At 40.3% G+C, this 16,244-nt stretch overlaps 1 protein-coding gene across 1 annotated transcript in view; it reads right to left on the reverse strand.

Annotated features, from left to right (window-relative positions):
- Positions 1-8,542: 8,542 nt before the first annotated feature.
- RIMS1 (regulating synaptic membrane exocytosis 1) overlaps positions 8,543-16,244 on the reverse strand; it is a 307,545-nt gene continuing 299,843 nt past the window's right edge. The window contains 4 exon segments of the mRNA XM_036380202.2: positions 8,543-10,777; positions 11,169-11,308; positions 11,990-12,091; positions 14,435-14,547. Of these exon segments, the coding sequence (XP_036236095.1) occupies positions 10,559-10,777; positions 11,169-11,308; positions 11,990-12,091; positions 14,435-14,547 (574 nt within the window). The 3' untranslated portion in view covers positions 8,543-10,558.

Genomic DNA, 16,244 nt, shown 5'->3' on the forward strand with positions numbered 1-16,244 from the left:
AAGAGATTGGGCTGCAAAGCTAAAGAGATTGGGCTGACAGCCCTTCCTAGCATCAGCATGCACACACACACACAGAGCTGATCCCTACAAAAAGGTAATTAAGGTGAGGGGGAAACCTGGGAGTGGCTCCCATAAAATACCCTAAAGGGGAGGAGTGAGCTTAGGAATGTGCATCTGAAGGGCTTGGTCTGGTGTCAACTTTTGTGAACAAGTCCTGCTGAATCTTGCTTGCATACCCAGGTGAAGCCAACTCGGCAGGCTTTCACCAGCCCCATTCACAAGGAAGTAAGAGAGCTTCACAACTGGAGGCTGTAGCTTGCAGGCAAGGCCCTCCCTTCTCTGCCTGCAATTGTGATAGCTTGCTGAAGGGCAACATGTGCACATCAGACTGGAGCACAGTTCAAAAGAAATAAGTGTTGCCTGCAGCAGTCCTCACTTCAGAGCATGTTATAGCAGGTTGAAGGCTGCTGTAAGCTCTGCCAGTCGCTAACTAGAGAAGCTTTTCTAGCAACCAAACATTGCCAGGACATAAGGATGCATTGGCCATGTCTCCTGGCATGGCCTCTTTTCCTGGAGCTTGGGGGAAAAATTCCAAGGACACTTTCTTACACAGGAGAGGGGAGCTCCAAGAAGATGGAAATGCAGGGTTAAGTGTAAGGAGTTTTGACCTGTGACCTAGTGCGACACTGACACCGAGTCCAGCTACCCTGTCACACCAGCTAATTTGAGAAATGGTGGGGTTTATAATTGCAGACTTTTATGCTTGGAATCTTCCAAAGCATAAAAAGTAAGGACTTATAAAAAGTAAGCACTTCTGTCATTGCCATCTAACAGAACACTGTTGCTGAAGCTAAACAAGCAGAGGGGTAGCAAAGTATGTTGTTCCTTGTTCACTCTCAGTGTTATAACAAGTTGAGCATCATTCTTTTAGTTGTGCTCCCTTTTTAGATTCCCAATAGCTGGGTTAGAGTCCTAAGCCAGGGTCCTGTGTTGTTGCCCACTGAGATTTGTGTAGAGAAGCTCTAGCACTGGCCCTAAGGTTTGGCCCCCTCACTGTTGCACTGTCTGATGGCCTTCAGCTGAACTGTAAGGTTCTCTTTGCCAGGTCAGCCTGAGCCCAAATCCCAGAAGAATTTAGTTTTTACTCTTTGAGGATGTTGGTGAGCTGAAGGCATGTAGACTTTAATCCATTCATTTGGCAACTTGAAGAGCACACTAAGCTACATGGTGCTATGCAAAACAGTCCCATGCAGTTCCCTGCTTTAGGTCCTTCATGGTGCTGTGTGCTATTTTACGGCTCAGGTCAAACTAGACCTTGCTTCCCCAAATCCAGCCTCCTTTTTTATCCCCTCTGACTGAGCAAAATCTTTTTTTTATGCCCTCGTTGACTTAGCTTTCTTAGATAGCAGCTAGATAAGCAGTACCTGACTTTTCAAACCATTTTGGTTGTCAGCAGTAATATCTTCTTTTTTCTCCTTAAAGAGGTTATCATTGAAGTTTAATAATACTCCAGCACAAGGTTTTGCTGGTCACAAGAAATTCTCCTGATGTATCTGACTTGTAGCTTAATCGGAAATTTACAAAGGTGTAGCGAGGGTACAGCACAGTCTAACAATAAAAGCAGCACTTGGAAAACAAAATGAGCCTTGTCACGGAACGACACGGTAGCCTGACATTAATCTGTCAGAGCAGCCACTGCTAATAATGCAGGAATGGGGAAAAATGTGTTTTTTAAACACTCCTTAGAGGAACTACATTGATTTAAGTGAGTTCATAATCACTACTGAATCAGAGAACAGGGCGGACTGTTAAATATAACCATTATTTCTTCGTATGCTTTATGATTCCTTCTTCAGAACTTTCGACTGTTTTGAGAGCTCTTACGTGTAACCAGTAGACAGGCACGGCCAGTGATCACACACCCGGTTTCACTGCACACCCAGAGAACATCCGACACTTGGGAAAAAAACATACAGCTGCTTTTTTTGTTTTTCTCTGCCATAAAGATCGCCTGACGAAGGCTGACGCCCCTTCCCCGCATTCCCGGCGGGGCCCGCGCAGGGGCGAGGGGCGGCCCGGTCCCGGCCCGGCGCGGCGCTGCCCGCGGTGCTGCGGCGCCCCCCGGCGGCCGCGGGGGGAGCGGCGGGCGGGGCCGCGCCGGCCGTGAGGCACCGGGCTCCCGGCCGTGAGGCACCGGGCTCCGGGCCGTGAGGCACCGGGCTCCCGGCCGTGAGGCACCGGGCTCCCGGCCGTGAGGCACCGGGCTCCCGGCCGTGAGGCACCGGGCTCCCGCCCGCCAGCGGCGCGCGTCCCTCACCCCCCGTACGGCTTTGACGGCTCTTCGGCCTTTTCCGCTGCTCGCAGCTAAGCGCTGCCCCCCGATTGCGTTTCCCCAAGCAGATTTACGTCTCAGCGTTTCTAACAGTACTTGCAAGGCCTGGGCTGGGCAGCCGGTGCCGGCGGGTTTTCCATCCCGCTGCCCCTCAGGCGCCTCAGGGCCACCTGGGCTGGTACAGCCCGGAGCCCTGCTCTGCGGCGGCGCTTCTGAAGCCGCGGGTTTCCAGAACATGCTAGCTTTTGCTCTTACTTGCCAGGGCGTTTGCATGATGAAAATAAGAAATGAAGGGGCTCATCCGCGAGCCAGGCGATGTCCTGCTGTCACAGACAGAGGCTGCCACCTCTGCCGTTGCGCACGGATCGTTGCCTCCTTGAAAGGCAGATGAAGCCCTATGCTTTGCATAGCTGGCATGGCTGGCTGGCCTCCTGCTTTTGGTGTTGTCACCAGAAGAGCCTTGCCACACTGGGTGCACTGTGTGTGTCAGCCACCTCTTGTCACAAAAGCGCTTTGGGTTCAGCTTCATTGAAATAAGTGGCCAAGTTCCATGTTCTACAGCGCAGGCAAGCAAATACAGAGTCCATAAAAATTCATAGTGTGCATGAGATACGTGAGGGGGGAAATAGTGGAATTAAACCAGCCATGAGAGCAGCCATGTACAAAGAGAAGAGCAGCCCCATAGAGGTGAGTTATTCAACAGTTCTCCTCTGACTTCATTTTCACTCTCTAAAGAAATGTAAATGTTGTCAAATCCAACACATATTCTTTGGAGATAACAAGATTCAGCTCTGAGCTGGTATCACGCAAAAAAATGATGGGAGAACAAGACTGAGGTGAGTGCTGGTGTTGGGAGGTTGGGGGGAGATACCCATGTAAAGAACAAAGAGGAAGTTTAAGCCCTGCCATGGCAACATCTCCCTCTCCCTTTTTACATTTTGGAGTTTGTTTTTATGGAAGCATGATTTAAGAATGGCATAACAGACACCTAACAAAGAAGCCCGCATGTATAGTGGAGCTGAAGCTTTATATGGGTAGCACAGCAGGGATGTCTGGTGCAGCTGGAATTTAATTATGTTTTGAGCTCCCCAACAAAAGAAAATTTGCTGTATTTCTTCCCTCTGTCTTTTCATGCGCATGATGAATAAAAAAGGCCTGAGGGGTGCATTATTTGTTTTAATATGAATGGTTTAAGATTGCTGGTCTGTTCCACCAATAGCCTTGGGGATCAAGTGAGCTGCTGGCAGCACTGGAGCAGAACACCTGAAAGCTGAGTCCAGGCACCAAATTCCACTAAATTTTGCCTCACTGTTTTGCAAGAGCAATGATCAGGAAAAGGGCAAGAGGAGGGAATGAGAAAATTTCTTACATCTTTTAGAAGAGCAGATACTGTACTTCAGCTGTCTCACAAATCTCAGAGCCTTTTTCCTACCAGATAAAAAGAAGCAAAAGAGGTCAAGAAGGCAGTCTCAAGGTGCCTGTGAGACACTTGTTGGTGCTTCCTATTCCAGCAATTACAGACTTTATGTGCCTTTTGAGACTAAAAAGATTTGTGCCATTAATTTACTTCTCCCGTCCTGGTTAACTCCTAGAGAGTCAACTGTCAGAAAGTAAAACAGAATCACAGAATCAACTAGGTTGGAAAAGGCCTTTGAGATCATCAAGTCCAACCTATGACCCTACGCCACCTTGTCAGCTAACAGTGCATGATGTCACTTTGACAAGCCCTACTGTTTCCAATACCAATGCAGTAAAGTTGGGCCAAATCCCTTGACCCTTCAGGAAGATGTGCACTGCATCTATAAGGCTTCAAAGAGTGGCCACTTCTTTTTGAAATTTTCAATCAAAAAGACAGGGGCCAAGCTATTATGCCATAAGTTTTTCCCTGGGTCTCCCTTTTTGGTCCTCCCAGGTGAACAGAGGCACTATTTCTGTTCCTTCCTTCCTCACCCTCTATGCTTCCCAGGCTTCTGGCCTGCTGTTTCAGACTTATTGGTTTACCCATCACCTGACTTCTTTAACATCATACAAGAAGCTTTATCAGAGCTGATGCAAAAAACTCTTTTACACAACATAGAATTTGAGATTAAATATACCCATCTTTACATCCCCTTTAAGTTAATCTCACAGGCAGTGCATGTGTCAGACCATCTACAGAGGAAAAAGCATGGGCAGGCTGTACAAAACTGCTGTTAGAAAAAGCTGCCTCTGTAGCCCTGACTGCTAACAGATATCCAGTCCTTCTGACCTGTAGTATGAGGGATGCCTGGGGACTCATTCCAAATCCAAATGTTCTCTTTGGTTCAGGACTGCATTCTCAGGCCTTCAAAATCCTAAGAAAATATTCTGCATGTTTTTTTAGCATTTTTTTTTATTGTAATTTTTTTGTTGGTTTTTTTGTTTGTTTGTTTTTGTTGTTTTTGCTTTGCCATTCATATGCACTCAAGGATTGAAGGGTTGCTAACTTAATCTCAAACCCTGTCTGTCACTTTGGAATAAATGCACCCCTTTCTAAAACTGGAGGATGCTGTTTGTGGGCTCTCTCTTTTGCTGCCACTTTAAGAGACAGCAGCCCAAGTATAATGTGGCTGCTGTTGGCTTTGGCTTCTAACTTTGCTCAGTAGCTAATGTTTAGAAAACATTTCCCTCTAAGCTATCTCTCACTCTCTGAATTAGGAGTGTTAGATCTTTTTGTTCTTACATGTTAGTGTAATATTGCTACATATTTCCCTCTGTGTGGACACTCTTTTTGCAATATGCAAATGCAGTTATCAAACAGACTTTAAAAGAAATCTTTTTGGTATATACTGTAATATTTAATTGAATTTCTAGTTTACAATATTTGCTGAATTTGATAATCTTAATTTTTGATTTAAATTTCATGACGTAAGTTCTTAAAATATCTAGGATTGTCTTACTGACCTCTGTATGAAAATGGAATTTTTATTCTGCCTTCTATAATCACTGGTCTAGCATGGACATGGGCATCTTGTTTCTGTGGAGACCTGCTGCAATGAAGCATCCTAGGCCAGTCAGACCAGACAATGGGAAGATGCTGGAAATGCAGAGGTGATAGTGATGCTGTACTTCCTGAAGAGTGGGAGTCTGGAACATGAGACCTTCTCTATTAAAAATTGTTTGTATAGGTGTTGGCATAAACTAAAAAAAAAAAAAAAAATCAGCATTTTGCTTTGGCTCAGGAACTTTTATTTGGCTGCAGCTGAAATAGGGTGACAAAGTTCAATACAGAAGATATTCCTTCCTGATACTTGTCAGTGTAAAAAATGCTTTGGGAGCCAGGAGAAGATGAAATCTTCTTATGTTATTTATATCCCCGAGGACCTCACAAATGCTTTTTGAATATTTGTATTCTGCTCTGTCTGTATTTATGCAATATCTTTGATATGGGGAATTACACCTACCCCCATTTAGTTCATCACAAATTGATGAGTTCAGAAACCCCTAACGAGGTTCTTAAAGTCACACAGTAAATCTCACTGATATAAATGAGAAGGAAATGTGAATTAAAGACTCAGCCTTGACTGAAATGAATGATTTCAGACTTAGTGAAAATCCACACAGAGGGTGATACCACACAGCCTTTCACTACAGACCACTGCTTTACTATGTGGGCCACTACTGATTTGTAACTGCTTTTTGGCAGGGCTCTGAAGCTGTAGACATGTTAAAAGTAATCAGAATAAATAATTCCGAGTTGTCCAAAGAGCATTCTAATGATATGCTCCTGCTTATCACCTTTGGAAAACAATTTTTCCAGAGGCAATCTAAAAATTTCTGTGAAATTCTTAGGTGTCACTCTTCTAGCAGCAAGTAGCTGAAACCTCCAAAAGGCTTGGCTTTTGAGAATGTCATTCTCAAACATACAGCTGTATATTTGAATTATCTGAATTTCTGTATTGCTAAACTCCAGTCTACAGATTTTGACAACTTTATGCCCTTTCCCACAGTACCTTCTAAGACAGTTTGACTTACCAAGGCAGAATGTATAAGGTTTTATGTCCCAATTCAAAAATATGGCTTCAAAACATACCAATGACTAGAAAATACTTAACTAAGGAGCATTTCATTAGACCAGGGTCTGCAGCTGATTCATTAGCGTCACCTAGAAGGCAGTTTCCCCTCCTGTCTCTACACCCCAGGGGAAGTTTGGATTACAAAACTCAGAAGACCATTTGATCTGTGTGACATGCCTGCCACACACAATCTCTTTCATAAGCATGGTATTTAACCACCAGCATACATGGTCATTCCTGCAAACACAGAAAATTCATACATGACCTGTGCATTTTCTTCTTCTCCTAGAGAGTAGGCAATGGACTGGAAGAAATATTGAGACTCTTCTCTTGATAGTTGTTAGAATAGTTTTTAATCACTTACAACAACCAGAATGCTCATCATCTAGCTTGAGAAAGAAATCTCGTCCTTTGACAACAGTAAACTTTCTTGCAGATTGCTTTCTGCTATGCTTGCAGGGTATGATAGAATGAGCATTTGGGGCTTAAAGGAAGACTGTCAGGTGACTTTCTTCATTTAAGGCAAGAGAAGAGTAAAAATCCCATAACTACTTTTCCTTGATTTAAATGGGCTGCATATAGTGGAGTAAATGACTCCACAGGAGCTGTGAACAGACAGCTTCATTGAGGACAAGTTACAGGCTGTAAGTAAAATCTTGGGGGACACAGAACAGCCACTGAAAGCCCTTTCTGAACTTGACTTCTGCGTATATCTGGGTTGAACCTGACTTCTGAGAAAACAGGCAGCCAAACTGTACATGTAATTTCTCTATAAATTATGAAAACATGAGGTCGTGAAGCTCTGTTTTTCTCTATCCACTCACAGCAGTTCTGATGCCTCTCTAACACAAAGGTTAAGGCCAAAAGCTTCTTCCTTTGCCCACAAAGAGGGACATAAATTTGCATTTGAATATAAAATTTAGAACTTACACATCACAAAGAAAAGAATTGTGTGATTATATGACAGGGATTATGAGTTTAATAATCTTTGCTCTTCCCCTGCATGACATATATATATAAGGGAGTACTGCCTTCTTAGGGGAAAACCAAGAGGGAACTTCAGCTGATTTATTTATGTATTATAATCCCAACACTCAGCAATGAGTTTTTAAAAGGCAGCAGTCCCTGGGAAAAGAGTCCAGCACAAAACTTGTCTGACCTAGCATGCTCTACTACCTCATTCCTGAAATCTTGGCATTTATGATCCCTGTTCATCCAAAACACCATAAATGAAATAGTTCAGCATTTTCTTTTGCTGCCATATTTTCTGTCCTCTAGGGGGAGATCAGCAATGGTCCAGAATGCTGGACTTCATTTATTTCTCAGGATCAGAAAGGGAAAGATATCCTAGTATTAGACACCATGGTCAAAGTAATGAGATTAATAAAGTTGAGGGCTTTTTGCAACAGAATGAAAAATTCTGTATTTAAACAGATCACTCCCACCACACAGAATAACATGCCTTTTGTTCAGAGATTTACCATGTTTAATTAGTCATTTTTTCAGTATCTTAACCATGTAATCAATTAAATAAAGTAATAAACAAAAGTGTTCAAAGTGAGGCAATACTGTCGTTATGTTATTATTAAATTGTGATCAGATATCTGTGGGACATGGAAAACTAAAAATAAAAGTACATAATCTTTGCTTCTCTAGCAAAATTTTAGTGCCAAATTCTGCTCTCAGGTAAATTTCTATAAAGCATTGTTCATAACAGCATCACAATAGAAGGGCATGTTCATGGTTTTAAAAAGTGCCAAGGGCCAGTAGTTGTTCTTGTATCTTAAAGGCTCAGCACACACCAAGTGGAGCCCTGGTGCCTGACTTGTATTGCCCCGCTGCCCTACTATATGCAGCCACAGCATCATTCCTCTCCAACAAACTGATTTGATTTCAATAGATAATAATTTGGCTAATTTTTTTTTTAACTTCAATTTGCCTGCTTCAACAAATGAGAGCACAATTTGGCTGCTTTCTCAGGGAAAAGGAAGCCAACCAAACATGACTTTCACCAGGCCTCAGTTTTTGGCCCCAGATTTCAACATACACTATTACAGCAATCAAAAGAACCATAGAAATTACCTATTTTACTGTTCCTTAACACATATCACACAGTCCTGCAGCAAGCAGAATCACAGATGAACCTCAGAACATACAGAGAGCACAACTACTACACTGGACATGAAAAGGAAATTTTATTAAACATGTTTACATAACATGAGTTGGAAGTTCATTTAAAAGCACAGGGGAGTGTTAAGACAAGTGGTCAAAATAGAAAGATACTATCGAATTATAGCTAGTTGGTTTTTGTCCACTAAGACAGAACAGGATCTAGTAGTAGTGCACCAATGCTTGAGTTCTTCCTGCTCAGCAGGTCGAGCAGTAACCAATCTGTGCCCTATGGAAAGATGGGCAGAATAATTCCCATGTGTTGAGTAATAATAAATAGTTCACTTGGTGCAGGCAGTATGTCTATGAATTAAAACCTAGTGTGTACACAGTTTCTACATGTGTTACAGCCCCACAGTAGGAATCTACACCAAAATAGTTATTAGAAGGAATTTGGTCCGTACTACATCACGTTTTCCATAGGGTAAAAAATAAAGTCCATCTATAGACATTTAGCACCAGACCCACAGACCTAGCCTGGCTAAAACCTGCAAAATGTCTATAAGAAAAATGGATGGCTTAGATTTCTTGGTTACTTCAGTATAGTAATTACGAGCAAACTGTACAAGTACATGCAACATACAAGCTGGCCTATGTGGAACTAACATACATTATTAAATAACCTTTTTTCATCTCTTTTTACAAAACGTGCATGCAGCTTTGAACAGTTCCAAGTCATGCTGCTCTATTTGTGTGATCACAAAATTCAATGGCCTGTAAAAGGAGGGGAAACATATCAATGCACCTGCAGGAATCTGCAGTTCTTCGCACATTTACAGAATATCACAAGGGATTTCAAGGCCAAGAAGAACTCAAATGAATAAAAAGCAAATTGAAATTTGATTTTTTTTTTCTCCAAAAAGTAAGATATCTTGCGTTAAAAAATCAAGCCTTGTGCTTGCATCAATCTCAAAGAAATGTAAACTGAAATTTGGTAAAAACATTAGTAAGTGCAGAATATTTCAACTGGAATCTCCAGTGAAACATTGAACAACTCATACCATGCTCTATCCAGGGCAGACAGGTGTGTCTGAAGCGACACACATCAGAGAAGCCTGGGTACAGCTGAAAGTGTCATATGCTCAATTCATTCCTGGTCAACATTTTGGGAAGTCAAATATACATTTATACACAGAAACATAAGTATTTCCTCTCCAATTCTAGGAGGAAAATTGCATTACCAGTAACATATTTAATGTCAAAATTGAGACTAAAGCTGCTTTATACCAGTCCCCAGCAGTAGTTGCAGAATTCTTCAAAATTCTTCCATGCAAAACATCATAAACAGAAAAGTTATTTTATATATATATAATGCAAACATATCTGCTTTTTACAAAGAAAAAGTGGCACTGTGATGATTTTTATTTTAAAGAATATAACTTAGATTTGTCATTTGTTCTGGGTTCCCACGTGAAAGACTTGTAAGTACCAGAACCGAGGAACTATTTGAACTCGCTGGAATTGTAACTGTGGCTGTTGAACACTTTAACGATGCTTACAGAGATATGCTTCAGCCCTTTTTTGTTTGGTTTAGAAAAAGAAAGGAAGGGTCTCTGTTAGCATTGTGAGGACTTCTACAAAACTAGCAGAATCACGTGGCAAAAAACTAGTGGAAGTGACAAGTACAGAAAAACTGCTGAAACACCAGGAAGGTAACACTGCTTGAGGGCTCTCTCAGAATGTGAAAAAAACAACATTGTTAACAGAGTGAGAGCTTCCAGTTTGGGTCATCTTTGACTTAGATCGAATCTAAATGTCCCTCTCTTTTTTTCTTTTTCCTTTCTTTCTTTTTTTTTTTTTTAATCATTATAAGCATCAGTGGTAGCTGCTAATAGATTAGCTGTATGTGATATACCTTTGTTCTGTCAATTTAAGCCATCTCTCAACAGACAGACATACATTTGGATAACTACTACAAGCAAAAACGGAAGTGATTGTCTCTCTCCAACAGTGTTTCTTGTCATGTGAATATCTGGTTCCAATTGTTATCCTGGGTGATGTTTTGAATAGACAGCACCTGCTACTATGATCTAATGCAGGGAGGCCCAGTTGAACTTTCCAGAGATGACTGGGAAGCCCTACGTGTCAGGGGAGTCAATGTTGGATCCACTAGTGATGAAGGTGGAAATAATTTATACCAGCCTATTACCACGCTGGACAGATCCAGTTCCTCCAGAAGGATCTGGGCAACTCCCATGAAGCATTTGTGGTCCATTCGGCCATAGTCTCCCCAGACTATTACCTGGAAGAATATAAAATTAAGGTTCATGATTGTCCTCAAATCCATGCTTATACAGGGTTATATATTTAAACCTGTGCTTATGTATGTTCACTCTTGCTGTTATATGTGTTAACGTAAGGACAATGTTATTCTCAAGAGTGAATGACTGCTTCCCTTTCATGGGAAAACCTCATGGCAGGACAGGAACAAAAGTCAATAAAAGAGAAAATGTTTAATGCAATAAGACATTTTGCAACTCTGAAACCACAAGCCACAAGGATGTCTGTAATGGTATTTATAAAATTAAATGCTTAATGAGTTGGAATGGATTTACACATACTCGTTAAATTTGAGTAAACATGTAAGTGGTTCCCCAAATGACAGCCTAAAATGGGATTAAGAAGAAACTGACCTGAAGGACTTTACCCTGTGGACTTTCCTCAAAAACCAGTGTCTGTTGGTACAGAGGATCAAGTGTCTTCCTTGCAATTCTTGTCTTCTTCTTAGCTATACATGCTCCATTTTCCAGTAAATACACTTTAACATACGGAGCTGCAAACAGAACATCAAGAATGTTATGTTTGGACTTACAGTACACATCTGAAGTGGAGGACAAATGCCTTAAAAGGAAGCAGAGTAGAAAGAAAATGACACACATTATTTTCATTTTATCTTCACTTTTATCATTATTTCATAATTATATTAATAAAAAAGATGACACAGCCCACAAGAAATCAATTTGATTTTCATAAACTTTGAATGTAATGATCTAAGATCTTACTAACAACAATTACACTTCATGTCAGTAATTTTAAAAACATTTTCTTTTTCCAGAATTTAGCTATCACTGACAGCTATTTTGGACTCTCTGTAAAGGCTTAGGGGTCAGAGATAGTTCAAAGCAAAAGGAACCTTTAAGACTTTGCCACTCCAATGACACAGACACGAATTGCACTTTCATCTCTAGCTCCTAAAGAGCTTGCAAAGTACCATCTTCACTAAATGTTATCTAAAAGAACTGTTCCAGATTTTACAATAAGCAGTGGTTGGGGTATTGATTCTAAATCTCCTCTGTAATTGTTTCTATAGATAACTAGAACTTCAGCAAATGTCCTTATAAAAATGATACCATATTATTACAATATACATTATGTAAATCATTGACACTGACAGGAACCCTAGCACAAGCTGCTCCCTTCTTGAAGCATTGCTGTGTACAGTTTTTTTCCATACCTGGGGTAGATTTGGAGCCAGGTTTTTGGATGAGGCCACGGGCTCTAATGACTTCTACTTCTAACTGGCCTTTTTTATCCACCATTCCAATCTGGATGTCACCTGAGAGGGAGAAGAAAGAAGCCCACGTTTTAGAGAAGCAGTACAGCACAGGAGAGAAGGTATAAGAGTGAGAAAGAGTAGTTTTACATTATTCTTCTGCATTACTGTGCTTGTTGTGTCTCCTGATGATCCCTTTAGCTTCTCCATCCTTAAACAAGAACTAAATAATATATAGTTAGGGAGCATGGTTCCCTCTCTAGGTATACAGTTCATACCAGCTAAAAAGAGGTATTTTTTCTTCAAAAGTCTCCACCAAGCACACAGGTGACAATTTTCCAATTTTTATCAATATTTCACACACATTTTTGGTGTTACTAAAATGTCACAACATGTTAAAAAAAGAAACTGTTTTCATTTCTGAACAGTCAAACTTGCTTCCTTGCCTGAGTTTTGACAACTGACATTTCCTGCAGAAAAAGGGAACTGCTTACTCTGAGACTAAGCACTGTTCTGATCTAGATCAATAAAATACAAGGGCAGTAAACTATGTACTGATGCTCAAAACATTGTATCTCTATGCTTTCATATATCATGGAATCAGCTGAGTAGAAATCTAACTTAGATTAAAATAGGCCATTTAGAATTAAAAATGCACAGTATGACATGAGCAGCTACATGACACTTGAGCAAATAAATGAGCTACATCCCTGAAACATGTGAGAATGTATATATTTGATACGTAAGATCTAATTGTCTAAAAAAAAATTCTGAAATAGCTGATCCTGAACTATAGAATTTGGAGTATGGATTTAGAGAAACAGCATTTTGAAATTAATTGGGCATGAGATTTTCACATGTTTCTCTAACAGCATATTAAAGCAGTGTTTATACCTTGGTATGTGAGGTATGACAGAACAGCAACAAAGATTTTTTTTATCAATTAAACTTTGCTTGAATAAACACAGCCATTTTTGCACTAAAAATAGTTCAGAGGAAAATTCCAACAAGCCTTCTTAAGAGCACGTCTCTCTCATATCCACAATAAAACATGCAACAGGTAACCAGAAGGGGGAGCAATAATCCAAACAGCTTCAAATCGTCACTAATGAGGATAGCACAGAGCAGATCTTCTAAAAATTGTTTAAAAACACGATGGAGTGCTTTTTGTGGGCCAAAAGCACTATCTAGTTGAGCCTATTGTAGATAAAGTTCTAAAAAAAGTCAAAATAAACGTTTTGCTCAAGTTATCTGCAGAAAAATCTTTAGTCACAAAACAAAATTAAAAAAAGAAACAGAAGAAGTGTAGACACTTATATGCATGCCAAAAAAGCCATTTAGATATTTATTGGACAAATAATATCACTAATATATTTTCTTCCAAAATAATAATAAAAATGTTAATTTAATAAGTTCAATATTTTATGAATGCTTTAGTAGCAGTCATTGGGATGTATACAGCAAGTTTTGCCTTAGAGGGTGCTCAAAGCATTCTCAATATAGTTTTCCTTCTGCTTATCAGTTGGGAAGGGAACACTTTTTTGCAATTTTTTTTTCTGTTTCTCTCTCCTTTTTCAGATATGTCTCAGTAGCCCTTCCTAAAGCTGGTTTACCAAGACAGTTGTATTGAAGCATTGGCCATTTATAATTTCCAACAGAAGTATTATTACAGTAGTGGATCAAGGACTCCTCAATTAGCATTTAAAGCATGTCTAAGAACTGCTCATATATAAGCAAAAAATGCAAAAAAACTCCAACCCCAAATGTGTCCAAAGATACTTATTACACAGTTCTGCACTCTGTTACTCCTTCTACAACTCATACCCTGTTCATAAACAAGCTACAGCTAATGCTGCTAAAGGAAATTATAGACTGGTCTGGAAAATAGAGAAGATCACAGATAGCCCCCAGCAGCTGTTGTAGCAAAGGACTTGTGTCTCTCATGACAAGCACTGGCTTTATCAGTGACTGATTATTGGTCACTGCAAATATTTCCAGAATTTTCACTTTCTGGAGCTAGATGAACTAAACTTGGAAAAGTGCAGTTTGGCCAGAAACCCTCTCTCACATCCAATATAATCTGTTTCAAGTAAATACAAACTCTGAACAGTTGAGATTTTGCAGCGAGCTAGGATTGGAGAAGTCACAATACTTTTGTGTGAGAAGTAAAACTCCCATCTTCAAATTGCAAATAAGACTAGCCAGTACCTCAAATGGAGCAAATAGTTTCTCACCCCACTTTGGGTGCTGCCATGACAGGAACACCAGTGACTGCAGATAGGACCTTCACGGTGACAATGAAGGAAGACATTTGGTAAAAATCCTTTTGGTGCTGTAGTCTGCCAGTGTGTGCATTAGTTAGTTGTCTTGTTATTAATTTAACAGAGGAGAACATATCATTCTTACCCATGGCAGGGGTTGCTAGTGTTTGTCGGCCTACTAACTGCGCAGGTCCCAGTCCGTCGAGGAAATCACTGAACTGACTGTCAGCGCCCAGCCGTACTCCAGGAAATATTAAGCTGAAACAAAATAGAAGCTGGTTAAGCATAAGAACAGGATTAATTTCTGTCATCCTACAGTATTTACCACAAAAGTACTACTGATACAAGGCAAGCAGCTCAGGACGCACAACCACAAATCATTCTTGAGCATCAGGAATTATCTGTTTCCCATGGACCCCAAAGCAGTGTAGAGACTCTGCACATCAACTTGAAGTAGTCCATAAAATAGGTCTTGCTAAGGAGGTCTCCAGGAGCAGCGAAGAGCTTGATAGGTAAAAAGACTAAGAATGACCTTGTATGAGAGAATATAAAAAGCTTCATGAAATTTCATAGCCTGTTCTTCATTAGTGAGTGTGTGATTTACATTGATCCAAACCCCATCCGCCTCACTTAGAACAAACAGGAAAACAGATGTCTACACTAAATTATACATTAAACAGCTGCAGCTGTTTAATGAAGCAGTAAACTGGCAGGTAGTAGCAATAGTGGTGATTAGAGCTAAACCTAATGGCACTCTCTAGCCAAAATATCTGGCAGACAAATCTGGATCTGCAGTTGCTCCCCACCCTCTGTCATAATACAAACTGAATACATCAGCACAGTGTATATGGAAACATTCAAGGCCAAGTTAGACAGGGCTTTGAGCAACCTCATCTTGAAGATGGCCCTCCCCAGGGCAGGGGGTTAGACTAAATTACCTTTACAGTCCTTTCCAACTCAAGCTATTCTATGATGCTATAATGTGTTCTTTGCCAAGCTGCTTTCTTATATTCCATAGTGTCCACTTTTTTTTTTTTTTTAATAGATATACAGTCTCCAAACAATAACAAAAGAAAAAAACAGAGAAAGAGTGATCCATGGTGGGAAGACTCCGCTTTGACTTCCTTATAAAAATTATGAGAAATAAAAGAACAGACTCTGAACCAAGTGTAGACAACGTATTCTCCAGCAGGCCATCCACCACTTCTTCTTCTTCCTCAAATGAAATTCCCCATTAGACTTCAAAAATAATAACAAACTTCCTAATAAATCCAAAAGCACCTAGTATTAAAAGCTTTAGTTTCTGCACATCATGCTTTTGTGCTTCAGCCATTCAGTTCACAGTTCTTTGCAAACCCAGTAGTTGCATAAAAAAAGTCCATTCCTCTCTTGAAGACTAACTGTTCTTTCTGTGCCTGCATTAAACTTATTAACTGTCAGTGACTAAAGCTGGTCAGAAAGTATCATAGAATCATAGACTAGCCTGACATGGAAAGGATCATCAAAGTCCAACTCCATCCCCTGAACAGGACAGCCCCAAAAATCTCACCAAGTGCCTGAGAGCATTGTTCAAACACTTGAACTCTGTCAGGCTTGTTGCCGTAACCACTCTCTGGACAGAAAAACTTTTTCTAACATCTAACCTAAATCTCCCCGCTTCAGCTTCATGCCATTCCCTTGGCACAACATTTTTATTTAGAAAACTCTTTATTTTCCAAAAGGTAAGCTTTTTCACAGAAATTTAATTTGGATTTTTTTTTAATATGGTTTCTTTAGTTGGAGGAAGAAAAGAATCTCAAGGTTTTCAGTTCAACACCAAGATACTATCTGCTTCTCTCCTCAGTGGCAGTATCCTTTCACTCTTGCATCTGCTATGAGATGTTTCTTGCTTGTTTCATTGGCCTTTTTTCCAAAAATGTGTTACATTTTGCCACAGGCTGACTAACAACATTGAA

Source organism: Molothrus ater, chromosome 3, assembly GCF_012460135.2.
Source record: "Molothrus ater isolate BHLD 08-10-18 breed brown headed cowbird chromosome 3, BPBGC_Mater_1.1, whole genome shotgun sequence".
NCBI lineage: Eukaryota > Metazoa > Chordata > Aves > Passeriformes > Icteridae > Molothrus > Molothrus ater.